Source organism: Scyliorhinus canicula, chromosome 4 (genome assembly GCF_902713615.1).
Source record: "Scyliorhinus canicula chromosome 4, sScyCan1.1, whole genome shotgun sequence".
NCBI classification, from domain to species: Eukaryota; Metazoa; Chordata; class Chondrichthyes; order Carcharhiniformes; family Scyliorhinidae; genus Scyliorhinus; species Scyliorhinus canicula.
In genome coordinates, this window is record NC_052149.1 from 117053020 (window position 1) to 117067292 (window position 14273).

General features: G+C 49.9%; 1 protein-coding gene across 2 annotated transcripts in view; it reads right to left on the bottom strand.

Annotated features, from left to right (window-relative positions):
* si:ch211-267e7.3 (ADAMTS-like protein 2) overlaps positions 1 to 14273 on the bottom strand; it is a 190088-nt gene that overhangs the window by 74756 nt on the left and 101059 nt on the right. For both annotated transcript variants that reach the window (XM_038795019.1, XM_038795020.1), the window contains exon 12: positions 10690 to 10816. In XM_038795019.1, the coding sequence (XP_038650947.1) occupies positions 10690 to 10816 (127 nt within the window). The remainder of the gene's footprint in view (positions 1 to 10689; positions 10817 to 14273) is intronic.

The following is a 14273-nucleotide window of genomic DNA, read 5'->3' on the forward strand; positions in this document are numbered from 1 at the left end:
TCAAATTAATAATTTAAACTAATAATTTAAATTAATTCGTATAAAAAAACTAAAAATAAACCAAGTGAATTAAATACATAAAACTATAGTTAATTAAATATATAAAATAAGGTGGCAGTGGAGGTGGTGGGCTGCATCTGAAAAGTCAGAATTGGTGGAGAGCAGTAAGAATCTGCAACTCGAGAAACTTAAGTTTGTAGTTATTGAGCCAGAGACCGAGGTGCAGGACAGCACTGTGAGTGTTCCTACACGGACTGCAGTGCTTCAAGAAGGCAGCTCACCACCACCTTCTCAAGGGAAATTAGAGATGGGCAATGAATGTTCGCCACGCCAACGATACCCACATCCTGTGAACATCCCTGTGAACCAGGGAAGGAGAGCGTTCTCTGGACATTTTGATCCAGGAGGAAGTCATATCCTTTAGAGATGGGAATAGTTTAGATCTGGCTCGTGGTCAGGGACAGGTTGGGACTCAGGCAGGGAAAGGATCCACAGATGCCCTGAGAATTTATAATATGGCCTTGCCATACTGGGAAGGAAAGTCAAACACGAAGACTCCGTAGAGAATCTAGGGTGTTTCATTTCTTCATTACAAGATGCTGAAGGCGTGGGAGCGATTTCAGGAAGAAGTCAAGAAAGAGGACCACAGAAAGATTGGATGGATCTGGGAAACGCTCTGTGTTTTAGAGGCTTAGAGTTAACAGCAGCATGCAAATCTATGCAGCGAGCCAGTCCATAATTAGAGTCACAAGTACAGCGAAAAGAGGAGGCAAGTCCACACGGACAATGCAATTTAAAAAAAATAATCCTTATTGTTACATGTAGCTTACATTAACACTGCAATGAAGTTACTGTGAAAAGCTCCTAGTCGCCACATTCCGGCACATGTTCGGGTACACGGAGGGAGAATTCAGAATGTCCAGTTCACCTAACAGTACATCTTTCGGGGCTTGTCAGAGGAAACTGGAGACCCGGAGGAAACCCACGCAGACACAGGGAGAATGTGCAGACTCCATACAGGCAGTGACCCAAGCGGGAATCGAATCTGGGACCCTGGAGCTGTGAAGCAACAGTGCTAACCACAGTGCGACCGTGCTGTGAGAAAAGAGAAGGTAATTTTGTCCACTGCAAGCTAACAGACTTGGGGCGCGATTCTCCCACACAGGGAGAAATCGTAAGGCTGGCGTCAAATCCGGGCGGGTTTGACGCCAGCCCCCCCTCCCCGACCGGGAACCGATTCTGGTCCCCGGTCGGGGCTAGCATGCCGCCGCCGTAAACTCCGGCATTGCGGGCTTAACGAATTTCGTTAAGCCCTCTTGCCAGAGTTTGCGCCGGCTGACGCGTCATATGACGTCAGCCGCGCATGCGCGGATTGGAAGACTCCAACCCGCGCATGCGTGGATGACGTCATCGCGCATTTGCACGAAACTCGCGCATGCGCGGGCCGGGATGCCCCTCAGCCGCCCCGCGAAGTGATACAGCGGGGCGGCGGAAGGACAAAGAGTGCGCGGGCATCGGACCCGCTGCCCGCGATCGGTGCCCACCGATCGCGGGCCCATGGCACCCTTGGCACGGCCGTGGTACTGCCGTGCCAATCGGTGCCATGGTTTTAAAAATTGGGACTTTACGGCCGTTTTTACGAACGGCCAGACCAGGTGTGTTTGCCGTTCGTAAAAACAGCCGTAAAGGGCTGGGAACTCGGCCCATCTGACAGCTGAGAATCGCTGCTGGCCGTAAAAAAACGGCGGCAGCGATTCGTATCGGGAGTCGGGCGTGGGGGGGGGGGGGAGAATAGCGGGAGGGCGTCGGACTAGCGTGGCCGTAAAATTTTACGACCCCCGTTATTCTCCGCACCGTCGTGAGTGCGGAGAATTGCGCCCTTGGTTTCTGGCTGCTTTGATATCTTTCCTTTAAATCCAAAGGCTGTCTCTTTCCAAAGTAAATACAGAAAATGTTGGAAATATATAACAAATGAAGTGAAGAGAGAAATAGTTAATGTTTCAGGTTCGGTCTTTCATCAAAACTGAAAGAAGTTAGAAATATAGCAGGCGGGATTCTCTCAGTCCAGGCCGGGCCGGAGAATCGCCAGGACGGGCGCAAATCACGTGACACCACCCCGACGCCAGTCCGCCGATTCTCCGGAGAATCGGCGCCATTGGCGCTGGTGCGGCTCCAGTTGAGCGCCCCCCGCGGCGATTCTCGGCCCGGGTGGGCCGAGCGGCCACGCCACGCAAAAGAACCCAAGTCCCGCCGCCGCCATTCACATCTGCTCTTACCCGGCGGGACCCGGCGTGGATGCATCTAGGGGCAGCCTGGTGGGGGGGCGGGGGGGCCAATCCGGGGTGGGGGCCTCCGCTGTGGCCTGGCCCGTGATCGGGGCCTACCGATTGGCGGGCCGGCCTCTCGGGCTGAGGGGCACTTTTGTTCCGCACGGCCCGTGTACCCCTACCCCATGTTGCGTCGGGGCCGGTGCGGAGAAGGGAGCCACTGCGCATGTGCGCATTGGCGCCAGTCCCACTGCATATGCGCAGACCCACGGCGCCCATCTGACACGGGGTCCGGCAGCTGGAGCGGCGTGGGTCGCTCCAGTGCCGTGCTGGCCACCTGTAGGAGTCAGAATTGCTGGTCTTGAGGCCATGTTGATGCCGTCGAGAAACGCGACAGTGTTTACGACGACGTCAACACTTAGCCTCATGATCAGACAATCCCGCCGATCGGTGGGCACTGATTTTGGCCAGGCCACTACGGAGGCCCCCTTCCGGGGTCGGACTCCCCTCCTCACGCCGCACCCGGACCCTTCAACGCCGAGGTCCCGCCAACTCAGAGCAGGTTAGAACGGCGCCGGCGGGACTCGGCTTCTTGTTGATGGCCGCTCGGCCGATCCGGCCCGGAGAATTGGCGCACCGGCCCATGCCGGAGAGTCGGCACATACACCAACCAGCGCCGCGCCGACCACGCTGGCGCCGATTCTCCGCATTCCCGCGGCGCCGCACCGATTCTCCGACCCAGAGGGGGAGTCGGAGAATTCCGTCCCAAAATAACTCCCTTGCAATAAAGGTCAGCATGTGCAATCCTTTTTTTAAAATAAATTTAGAATTCCCAATTATATTTTACAATTAAGGGGCAATTTAGTGTGGCCAATCCACCTACCCTGCACATCTTTGGGTTGTGGGGGTTAGACCCATGCAGACACGGGGAGAATGTGCAAATTCCACACGGACAGTGTCCCGGGGCCGGGATCGAACCCGGGTCCTTGCCACCAAGAGGCAGCAGTGCTAACCACTGCACCACCCCAGCATGTGCATTCCTAATTACTTCCTGTAATTAGGAGTGCTGACTTCTTGTGACTCCTCTACACCATGTTATTCTGCAGTCTTTTAAATAATAAAATAATATTTAAATCATAATCTGCTTTTCTATTCTTCCTGCCAAACTGGACAACCTCACATTTTCCTGCATTATGCTCCAACTGCTAAATTATTTACCCACTCACTTTATCTCTGTTCAGACTTCTGACTCTTCTCACAACCTGCTTTTGTATTGGCAAATTTTGCTGCAATACACTTGGATCCTTCATCTAAGTATTATAGATCACAAATAGTCGAAACACCAGCTCTGATCCCTGAACCTTCAGAGGGACCAACAGTTTATGGACCTTTTGCTACCCAATTTTCTCCTTTATTATTGGGCGGCTAATGTTGAGAAGATGCATTATTAGTGATTATATATGAGGTTAAAAAGAGTTTAAGTAAGTCAGAATGGTGACACAAGATAAAAGAAAAAGGTCAGGGTGTGAGAACTCTCAGAGAGTCGCCATGCTCCAGCACCATCTTGGAGCCGCAGAAAAATACTTTTCACTGTACTTCGGTACATGTGACAATAAAGAAATCAATTCAAATCAAATCAGATGATGGGGTGGCGAGAGGAGTCAGGCTTCAAATGGGGGGTGGGGAACGGAAGCAAGTTTGAGGAAGGGTTTGTGTTTGCGAGCTTGATTTACGGCTTTGCTCCCATTCTCCCCAGCGAGGTATTTCTCGATGGTGATCTCTATGTTAAGGATATGCAGGCAGTTTAGGCAGCATTAGAAGCTGAGTGCCATGTCATTGCTGGTTCCCATATGCGGTAACCAGGGGCGAGATTCTCCGACCCCCCGCGGGGTCGGAGAATCGCCGGGCGACGGCGTGAATCCCGTCCCCGCCGGCTGCCAAACACTTCGGCGCCGGGGATTTGGCGGGGGCGGGAATCGGGCCGAGCTGGTCGGTGGCCCCACGGTGCCCAGGAGGTGCCCCCACGGTGGCCTGGCCTGTGATCAGAGCCCACCAATCCGCGGGCGGGCCTGTGCCATGGGGGCACTCTAGTCCTCCGTGTAACTGTCCGCGATGGCTGACGCGGAGATGAACCCCCCTGCGCATGTGCCGGGATGACGCCAGCACATGCTGGCACTCCCGCGCATGGGCCAACTCGCGCCAGCCGGCGGAGGCTCTTCGCCACCGGTTAGCATGGCGCCAAGCCCTTCCACGCCGAGTGGCGCAGCGCAAACCACTCGGGCGCCATCTTAGCCCCTGAAGGTGCGGTGGATTCCGGACCTTCGGGGCGGCCCGATGCCGGAGTGGTTCACACCACTCCTTCGTGCCGGAGTTACCCACCCCGCCGGCTTTCGCAGAATCCCGCCTCATTTGTTTGTGTTGTCGGATTTGGATGCAACGTTTAAGTGGTGGGAAGGAAAGGTCATGGAGAGACGGTTTGCCAGTTAGGAGGAGTTCTCGGCGAAATTACAAATGTCAGGGACATTTGTTTAGATATTATCAGTTACGTGATTTTATCCATAATGCTCCATGCTTGGGAGAATCCTATTGTTGGCATGATGTGGTGGCGGATGGGGGGGTGGGGCATTTCAGCATTTCAAACATTCATAGTCAGATCATGTCAATGGAGGCTGCGCCGCTGGAGCAGGTGAGGGCGAAGTGGGAGGGGTAGCTGGGACCCATTCTGGATGAGGATTTGTGGAATGAGGCCCGTTGTAGGGAGAATTCCGCCTCCTCTTCTGCGCAGCCAAGTGTGATTCAGCTTAAAATGGTACATACGGCTCACCTAACTGAGGCTAGGACGAATGGGTTCTTTGATGAAGTGGAGGAGGTGTGAGCGTGGGCCCGCTAATCACACCCATATGTTCTGGTCGTGCCCAAGGATTGTTTCCCAGCGCCAGGGTCCCAGGTTCAATTCCCGGCTTGCGTCACTGTCTGTGCGGAGTCTGCATGTTCTCCCTGAGTCTGCGTGGATTTCCTCCGGGTGTTCCGGTTTCCTCCCACAAGTCCCCAAAGATGTGCTGTTAGGTGATTTGGACATCCTGAATTCTCCCTCAGTGTATCCGAACAGGAGCTGGAGTGTGTCGACTAGGGGATTTTCACAGTAACTTAACTGCAGTGTTAATCTAAGCCTACGTGTGACAATAATAAAGATTATTATTATTATCAACTTTTGGGTCTCGTTCTTTAGCAATATGTCAGTGATTCTTAATACTGATCTGAAGCCTTGTCCGTTGGTGGCCATTTTCTGGGTGTTTGACACGTCTGGGGTGCAGACCGGGGTGAGGGTGGATGTTCTTGCTTTTGCCTCACTGATAGCCCGGGGAGCGAGTTCTTTTTTAAAAAATTTAAGCACCCAATTCTAGTGTAATTTTAGTGTGGCCAATCCACCTACCCTGCACATATTTGGGTTGTGGGGGTGAGACCCACACAGACACAGGAAGAATGTGCAACCTCCACACTGACAGTGACCCAGGGCCGGGATCGAACACTGGCCCCCGGCACCGTGAGGCAGCAGTGCTAACCACTGCACGCCCTCACCGCCGGGTTCGGTTGTGGGTCTCTTTTGTTTTTTTCTATATATTTTAATGACACTGTACTATGTTTGAGCCACTTGTTGGGCTGTTTGATGTTAATGTGTTTTTTATCAAAGAAAAATATTTTCGTAAAAATATTTTTCCAAAAAAAAGGAATTAACTATAAACTAAGATCTTATAAAATGCAGGGATTTCCATGATTTCAGCAGTGATAATCCTGGGATAAACATTTGCAAGGCAGGTGCTGCGTTTGGAAACTCAGAGTAGTGCACACCCTCCAGAGCCTGGCCAGTTCTCTATCAGGTAGTATTCTGAATTCAAGTTGAGAGTCTTGAAACTTATGTAACTGTTCAGATAAGCACACAACCAAAGAAAGTTGTATTAAATCAAGCTTGTATTGAGTACATGATTTGTCTATTTCATCAGTTGACACCAGTAGAGGGCAGCAACAATTTCCCTTACACAAAATCATGTTGACTCTTCATTGCAATATAGTTTTCGAAATGCCCTGCTACTACCTCTATTGATGGATTGTAGCATTTTCCTAATGAGAAGACATGAGACTAACTGGTCTACAGTTTTATGCTTTCAGTCTCCCATTGACTGGGGCGCCTTGTCTCATGATTAAAGTTTATCTTATGTCTTTTCTTCTTGATGATGATGCACCTTTAGTAGCTTATTATTTTACACATTGTTCCCAGCTTGGCTGTGCCATATTTGTTAATACCCTGTTTTTGTCCACCTGATTGGCCAATAATTACCTAACTGCCCTGTCATGGTGGTACCTTGAGCCTGTGCATTCAGGGGGGCTGCAGACTTGTTTGTGCTTCTTGCTGTTTATTCATCATCAATGGCCACTTAACGAGATTATTATGCGCTTGTCGCATTTCACAGCCATTTGGCTAGACATGTTTACAGTTGTTACTGATTAAAAGGCTGACAGCCTCCTTTGGATTGTCTGCATTCTAACAACTATTAAACAAAAGATCACGGTGGCACTGCTGCCTTACAGCGCCAGGGATCCAGGTTCGATTCTGGCCTTGGGTGAGTGTCTGGAGTTTGTATTTTCTCCCTGTGGCTGTGTGGGTTTCCTCCGGGTACTCGGTTTCCTCCCACAGTCCAATAATGTGCAGGTTAGTTTTATTGGCCATGCTAAAACTGCCCCTTAGTATCTAAAGATGTACAGGTTAGGTGGGGTTACGGCGATAGGGCGGGGGAGCGGGCTTGCGTAGAGTGCTCTATCAGAGGGTCAGTGCAGACTTAATGGGCCAAGTGGCCTCCCTCTGCACTGAAGGAATTCTATGGTGCTATGTGGTGGCAGAGGAGCCTCAGCCTTTGCTGTCGACTGACATGTACTTGTGAATAGTGTGGATGAGGCCAGTAGAGTCGGGTGAATGGATGCTGTTCTCTTCAGTCATCACCCAGAGTCCCGAAGGGCCATGTTGACTTCCTGGTATCAGCATTAAGGACATCACCTCGTGCTGGCAAAAGCACAGGAGAAGGAGGATCCAGTTGCTTCCACATAGCAAGCAATAGCTTGGTAGAACTCGGATTGAGGAGTTGCTGAGGAGGCTTTAGAAGCATAGGTACAAATTAAAGAGCAGAATTTCAAAGGTAACAATTTGTGGATAACTACCTGCAACATGCAAAAAATGGCATTGGCACAAACAGATTAGAGGTTTAAATGCATGGCTGAAAGATTGAAGACAAGCAGGTGTTTACATTTATGCAGCACTGGCACCAGTACTGGGGGAAAGGGAGATGCTACATTGGGACAAACTCCACATACACCACTCTGAGGCCAATGCACGGCAAACTAATTAACTGGGATAGTCGATAGGGCTTTAAACAATAAGGGAGGAGAAGGATGAGGGAAGGATAAACTCTTAAACCTCAAGAGAAAATTCGAGACTGTCAACCAGATTGCATCAGGAAGGAACAGAGTTTAACAATGACAAAACTTCTCAAAGCAATTAGGGGTGGGATATAAATAGTTGCCTTGCCAGCAATGCTCACAACTCATAAACAAATGACAAAAAGAACATTCAGGAAAAAATGGCAATAAGTTAATATTACAGGTGCCTTATCGAAATGCACAAAGAATTTGTAATAATTGAATGAACGGTACAAATAGGTAAAGTTTGATCTCATACAGGAATTCCAAAACTGTGAGTCGTGGCTCAAAATGCTGTCATTGGGGACACATTTGGGGTTGTGAGCTGCACCTTCTTCATAAAGGCCGCAGCAGAGATCGAGGGCTGGATTCTCCGATTCTGGGGCTGTGCCCGATGGTGGCGTGGGAATGGTGGCGTTTCGCGCCAGAACAAATGGCATAAAAGGGCCACTGATACCCCTTTTGGCTGGGAGCTAGCAGGAGGACAGCGCAGAGCTGCCGGTACGGCTCGGAGAATTGGCGAGTTCGTGGTCGCGCATGCGCAAGACGGCCGCCACTCGCGGACCCGGACCTTCAGCCGGCTCACGCACCCCAGATCACCCCCCCCCAGTGCCCCCAGCCCTTGATGAAGTCCCCCCCGCCTGCAGATTGGCCCTCCCCTGACTGCGGCGGCACTGGACTGAGTCCACAGCCACCATGCTGAGACCACACGCGACTGACGCCGTCGGGAACTCGGCCGGTCGGGGGTGGAGCATCAGGGGGGTGGGCCTCAGGCAATGGACTGAGGCCGTTGATATGTGGTGCGAGTACGCCGCTTGTGGGGGGGGGGGTTTTGCAAAAGTGGCGCCACCCCGATTTTGTCGGAAACTCTGATTCTTCAGCCGATCGCCGTACGCGATTTTGGCGTCGGCAACTGGAGAATCCAACGCCATGGGGGCGATTCTCCAAAATGGAGCCCAAGTGTTCACGGCGTCGTGAATGCAGTCGTGTTTCACGATGGCGCGAACAGGGCCCGGGTACAACTGATTCTGACTCCCACAGTGGGCCAGCATGGCGCTGGAGAGGTTCACGCCACTCCAGCCTCCTTTTGCGGCGCCAAATGGGCACCGCACCAACCCACGCATGCGCAGGGCACTTCTTTAGCGCGCCGGCCCCGACTCAACATGGGGTCAGTGTTCAGGGGCCGCCCGCGCCAGGATGTAGGCCGGGGGCGGGAAAGGCAGGTCCACCAATCCATGGGTCCCGATCGTGGGCCAAACCCCATTGGAGGCCCCCCCCGGGAACGGAGCCCCCTTCCCCCCAACAGCCCCTCCCCCCACGGACCGTTCCCGCAGAGTTCCTGCCGGCAGTGACGAAGGGTGAAAGGCGCTGGCGGGACTCTGTTCTTTACGCGTGGCCGCTCGGCCCATCCGGACCGGAGAATTGCCGATTCCAGCCAGCTGCGGCCATCGCCGCGCCAACTGCACCGGCACAACTGCCGCCAATTCTCCGCACCTCGGGGCGTCGTGGCGCGTTTGCAGCGACTCTCTGGCCCGGCGCGGGGCTCAGAAAGAGGCTGAAAAGGGACACAGGCAGGTTAAGTGATTGGGCAAGAAGGTGGCAGAGGGAGTGCAATGTGGGCAAGTATTAAATTATCCACTTTGGTAAAAAGAATGGAAAATAACTTTTTTTTAAAGTGAGGCACTGGTAAATATTGGTATTCAGGGATTTCTGGGTTCCTTGTACATGAATCACAGAAAGCTAACATGTTGGTCCATGAAGCAATTGGGAAGGGAAATATTATGTTCACCTTTATTCCTCAGGATTTAGAGTGTAAAAATAAGGACATTTTGCTGTAATTATACAGGGAAATGGTGTGCAGTTTTGTCTCAAGTCGGGATGTACTTGCCTTAGAGGTTCACTAAGATTCCCTAGATTCATTTCTGGAATTAAAGGGACAGCCCAAGAGGAGAGACTGAGTGGAATGGGTTGATATTTTCTGGGTTCTGACGAAAGATCATTGACCGGAGGCATCGGGCAGGATTCTCCGGTCCCTCAGCTTCCTGTTTCAAGGCCACACGCCATTCGCTGGCAGCAGGATTCTACCTTCCACCAACTGCCAATGGGATTTTCCATTGTAACCCTCCCACGTTGCCGTGAAACCTGCTGGCGGGGGTGCACTGTCGACGAGAATATTGAATCGCAATGACTGGAGAATTCCAGCCCTGAACTCAGCTTCTTCCTCCACTGATGCTGCCTGACTGCAGTGAATTTCCAAGAGTTTCTGTTTTGACTTCACACCTCCTGCATCCATAGCACTTTAATACGTTTTGGAATACCTTCTCTGGAATTTCGAAGAACGAGAGGCAATATTATTGAAACTTGTAAAATTCTTAGTGACCCGACAGATTAGATGCTGAGAGACTTTTTCCCCCGGATGGAGAGTCCAGACCTCGAGGTCATAGTCTCAGGATAAGGTGTCAGCCATTCAGGACTGAGGTGAGAATTGTTTTCACTCAGAGGGTGACCAAATTGTGGAAGTTTCTATCCCAAAGACGGTGGATGCTCAGTGAATGAATTCATTATGGACTGAGATTTTGGCCACTGAGGAAATCAAGTAAAATGGGCATAAAACGGGAAGGTGAAGTTAACATGGATAAGATTCTTGTTGGGCAGGGGTATCAAAGGTTATCGGGGGGTAGATGGGAACGTAGAACTCGAACCACAAACTGATCCACCATGATCTTCTTAAATGGCAGGGCAGGCTCAAAGGCCCGAATGGCCTACTTCAGCTCCTGTTTCATATATATCTCATTGAATGGCAGAGCAGGCTCGATGGGCCATGGACCAACTCCTGCTCTTATTTTTTTAAGTTCATGCGGAAGCAGGTGGAGATTTCAAACCAATAGACTGAGCAGGAGGTCTATGCCTTTAATATCTACACCATACTTGAAAAGTCACCCAGCTCACTTACCTGGGAGGGCATTCCCTTCCTGTACAAAATTCATGCGTTGGCTCGGGCCTGGTAACTGCATCGCAGTGTGACTCATCCACCTCCACTCCATCGTACCTGACACACATAGCATAAGAAGTGGTAATGCCTGTAGGGAGGGAGAGGATTACAGTTCACTAGATATTGTTTCATCAGACTTGTACCACTTATATTAAGAACTTGTTTCTGATGAGAGCCGTGGCTCAGTGGGGAGCCCTCTTGCCTCAAAGTCAAATGGAGCTCAAGCTCCACTCCAAATATTTGTGCACCAAATCCAGGCTGGCACCCATTGCAGTACGAAAGGGGTGCTGCACTGTCTGGGATGCCACCTTGAAAATTAAACTGAGGAGGATATTAAATCCAGTGGCACTTTTTCAAAGAAGAGGTACTCTTGCTGGTGGCCTGGCTCATATTTATCTCTGAACCAACATTGCTTAAAACAGATTATCTAGTTAGTGAAAAGTACAGTTATTCTGGGCTCTGGCTGGTGTAATAATTAAGTGGTCTTGGCGCTGGTTCTTGGAAGGGATGGCTAGGCTGAGCTCTAGTTTGTAGGAAACACAGTTAGATGAGTACTTAGCACAATGCTGTTTGTGGGAGCTTGCTGTGCACAAAGCAGTTGCCACAATTCCCACATTACAAGAGTGACTACACGTCAAAAGTACTTCATTGGCTGGAAGTGCTTGAGACACCCAAGACGTTAAAACCATAGAATAAACTAGAACCATAGAATTCCTACAGTGCAGGAGGCCATTCGGCCCATCGAGTCTGCATCGACCCTCCAAAAGAGCCCTCTACTTCGGTCGGTTCCCCCACCCACCCCGCCCTATGCCCATAACCCCGCAGCCACACCTACACATCCCTGGAAACTAAGGCACACTTTAGCATGGCCAATCTACCTAACCTGCACATCTTTGGACTGTGGGAGGAAACTGGAGCACCCGGAGGAAACCCACGCAGACACGGGGAGAAAGTGAAAATTCCACGCAGAGAGTCACCAAGGCCGGAATTGAACCCTGTCGCTGTGAGGCAGCAGTTCTAACCATTCTGCCACCATGCCATGCCCTTTGGTGCAAGTAACCTGCCCAAATTAATGGAGGTGGTCAAGACATTTTCAGGGTTTCTGTCCAATGGTGACATCTTTTCCCACACGTGCACGTAAAACTCATGGAATCCTAATTCAAGTAGCCAGGCACATCTGGTCTGACAGTCAAGATGATTGAGATTCCAATTGTGCCAGTTTCTCTACAATCCTTCATCAAAAGCCTTAGGGTCGGATTTTCCCCACCTACCTCTGAGCAGGCCTGCATCACAAGCTAAAGAAATGTGTAGCCCCAATTTTAAACCTATCTGCCAATTCCCGATGGACCCGATTTTAGCCAGGATGGGAAGCCAGGAGTGTCACAGTCCAACACTCATATAAAGTGATGTTGGGATTGACGCTTAAATGTCTGCTGCAAATTCTAATTGTCCTGACATGCGTATTATAATCAAGGCAGGTGGATTCCTGAAACCTGTGGGAGCCACATCAGGTAAAACAATTTGCAAACCTTGCCTGCTGTGGAGTCAGGATCTTTTGGCAGCCATGTTTTAAAAGTTGTTGCCAATGTCAAATATCATATCAAAGTGGCCTGTGATGATTTAAGTACATCTTGAATGCAGTGATTAGAGGGCTGTGTCCATAAAAGTTAAGTGACTATTAATTTGGCCAGCATTGTGTAGTGTGCATGTGCATTAAAGTACATTATATGTTGGATAAAGTGTTCTTATGCACTCAAAGTTATTGGAAATCGGATTAAAATGGCTCATACGGACACTGGTTCGATATAATGATTGAAAATCCAGAGATCTTCAGACTTTGAAAAAACAGTTGCCAGACTTCCCGGATTGAAACACCATTCCGCCTTTGAAAAAAGAAAGGAACAGATGGCTATAATAATAATCTTTATTGTCACAAGTAGGCTTACATTAACACTGCAATGAAGTTACTGTGAAAAGCCCCGAGTCGCCACATTCTGGCGCCTGTTCGGGTACACAGAGGGAGAATTCAGAATGTCCAATTCACCTAACAGCACGTCTTTCGGGACCTGAGGGACGAAACTGGAGAACCCGGAGGAAACCCATGCAGGCACGGGAAGAACGTGCAGACTCCGCACAGATAGGGGCAGCAGGGTAGCATGGTGGTTAACATAAATGCTTCACAGCTCCAGGGTCCCAGGTTCGATTCCCGGCTGGGTCACTGTCTGTGTGGAGTCTGCACGTCCTCCTCCTGTGTGCGTGGGTTTCCTCCGGGTGCTCCGGTTTCCTCCCATAGTCCAAAGATGTGCGGGTTAGGTGGATTGGCCATGCTAAATTGCCCGTAGTGTCCTAATAAAAGTAAGGTTAAGGGGGGGTTGTTGGGTTATGGGTATAGGGTGGATACGTGGGTTTGAGTGGGGTGATCATGGCTCGGCACAACATTGAGGGCCGAAGGGCCTGTTCTGTACTGTTCTATGTTCTATAGTCACCCAAGCCGGGAATCGAACCTGTGACCCTGGTGCTGTGAAGCAACGGTGCTAACCACTGTGCTACCGTGCCTGCTGCGGTCTCGTCAGGGGCCTTAAAAGATTCTATTGTATTGAACTGTGCAGGGTCTGTGTATTCAGCTCTATAATGTAATCCCTTTATGGGTGTTTGACTGAGCTCCAAGCCCCACTAATGGATCTAGCTCAGCAGCAGCTACTTATACATGAGGGGACTGTGTGCTTTGTTTGACTGACGGATTTATGAGCAGATAATAGTATTAAATGTTTTGATGGTTTTTTTGAATGTTTGTTTATTTTGACAGATTAATGAGCACTTGAGTTAAGTGTTTTTTCAAGAGAGTTTCAATGGCTATGTGTTTGATTTTTCTTGCAAGAAGAGTTTAATTAGCTGATTGAAATGTTCAGGAAATTAAAAAAAAGACTTCCCAGTGTTATTATAAGGTATGTGAATTTTGTACTTAGATACTGGATGAGTGGGCATCGAGGAAATATGGGCGGCAGTCATGATTCCAGCCCAGTCTTACCTCTGGGAGACAAGATTCTGTGTGAATGGGCTAACTTTGAGAAGTTGGGAAGGCAGCATCAGGAAATGTCCAGACTTGTGCATTCCGGCCCAAAGGGGAAAATCAACTCTTTATCTACAATATAAATGGGAAATTATTCAAAGCGGGGAAAGGGATTGGCTGATCTGGCGCTCATTGGCCATCATGGACACAGTTAGCTGAAGCAATTCACAATTAATCTTTTTCTGCTTTAAGCCAGGTTTCATCTGCTCCGATTTCTGTGCGTTGCTGTCTGCCTGCATAATACACTGGAGAGCTGCACATTTCAATCCACAGTTCTGCCACATGCTGGCTGCGACCAGTTTGTCATTTGAGCAGCCACTGCGACTACTCACTGTCTGTCTCCCTCTGATTCAGACTAAACATGAGCTAAAATGAAAAAGCTGTTCAGAACTTGGCCAACACCAGATCACAGTATACATGTAACCACATTACTGAGAATTAACAGAACAGAAACAAGCCAGCCACCCAAATTGGT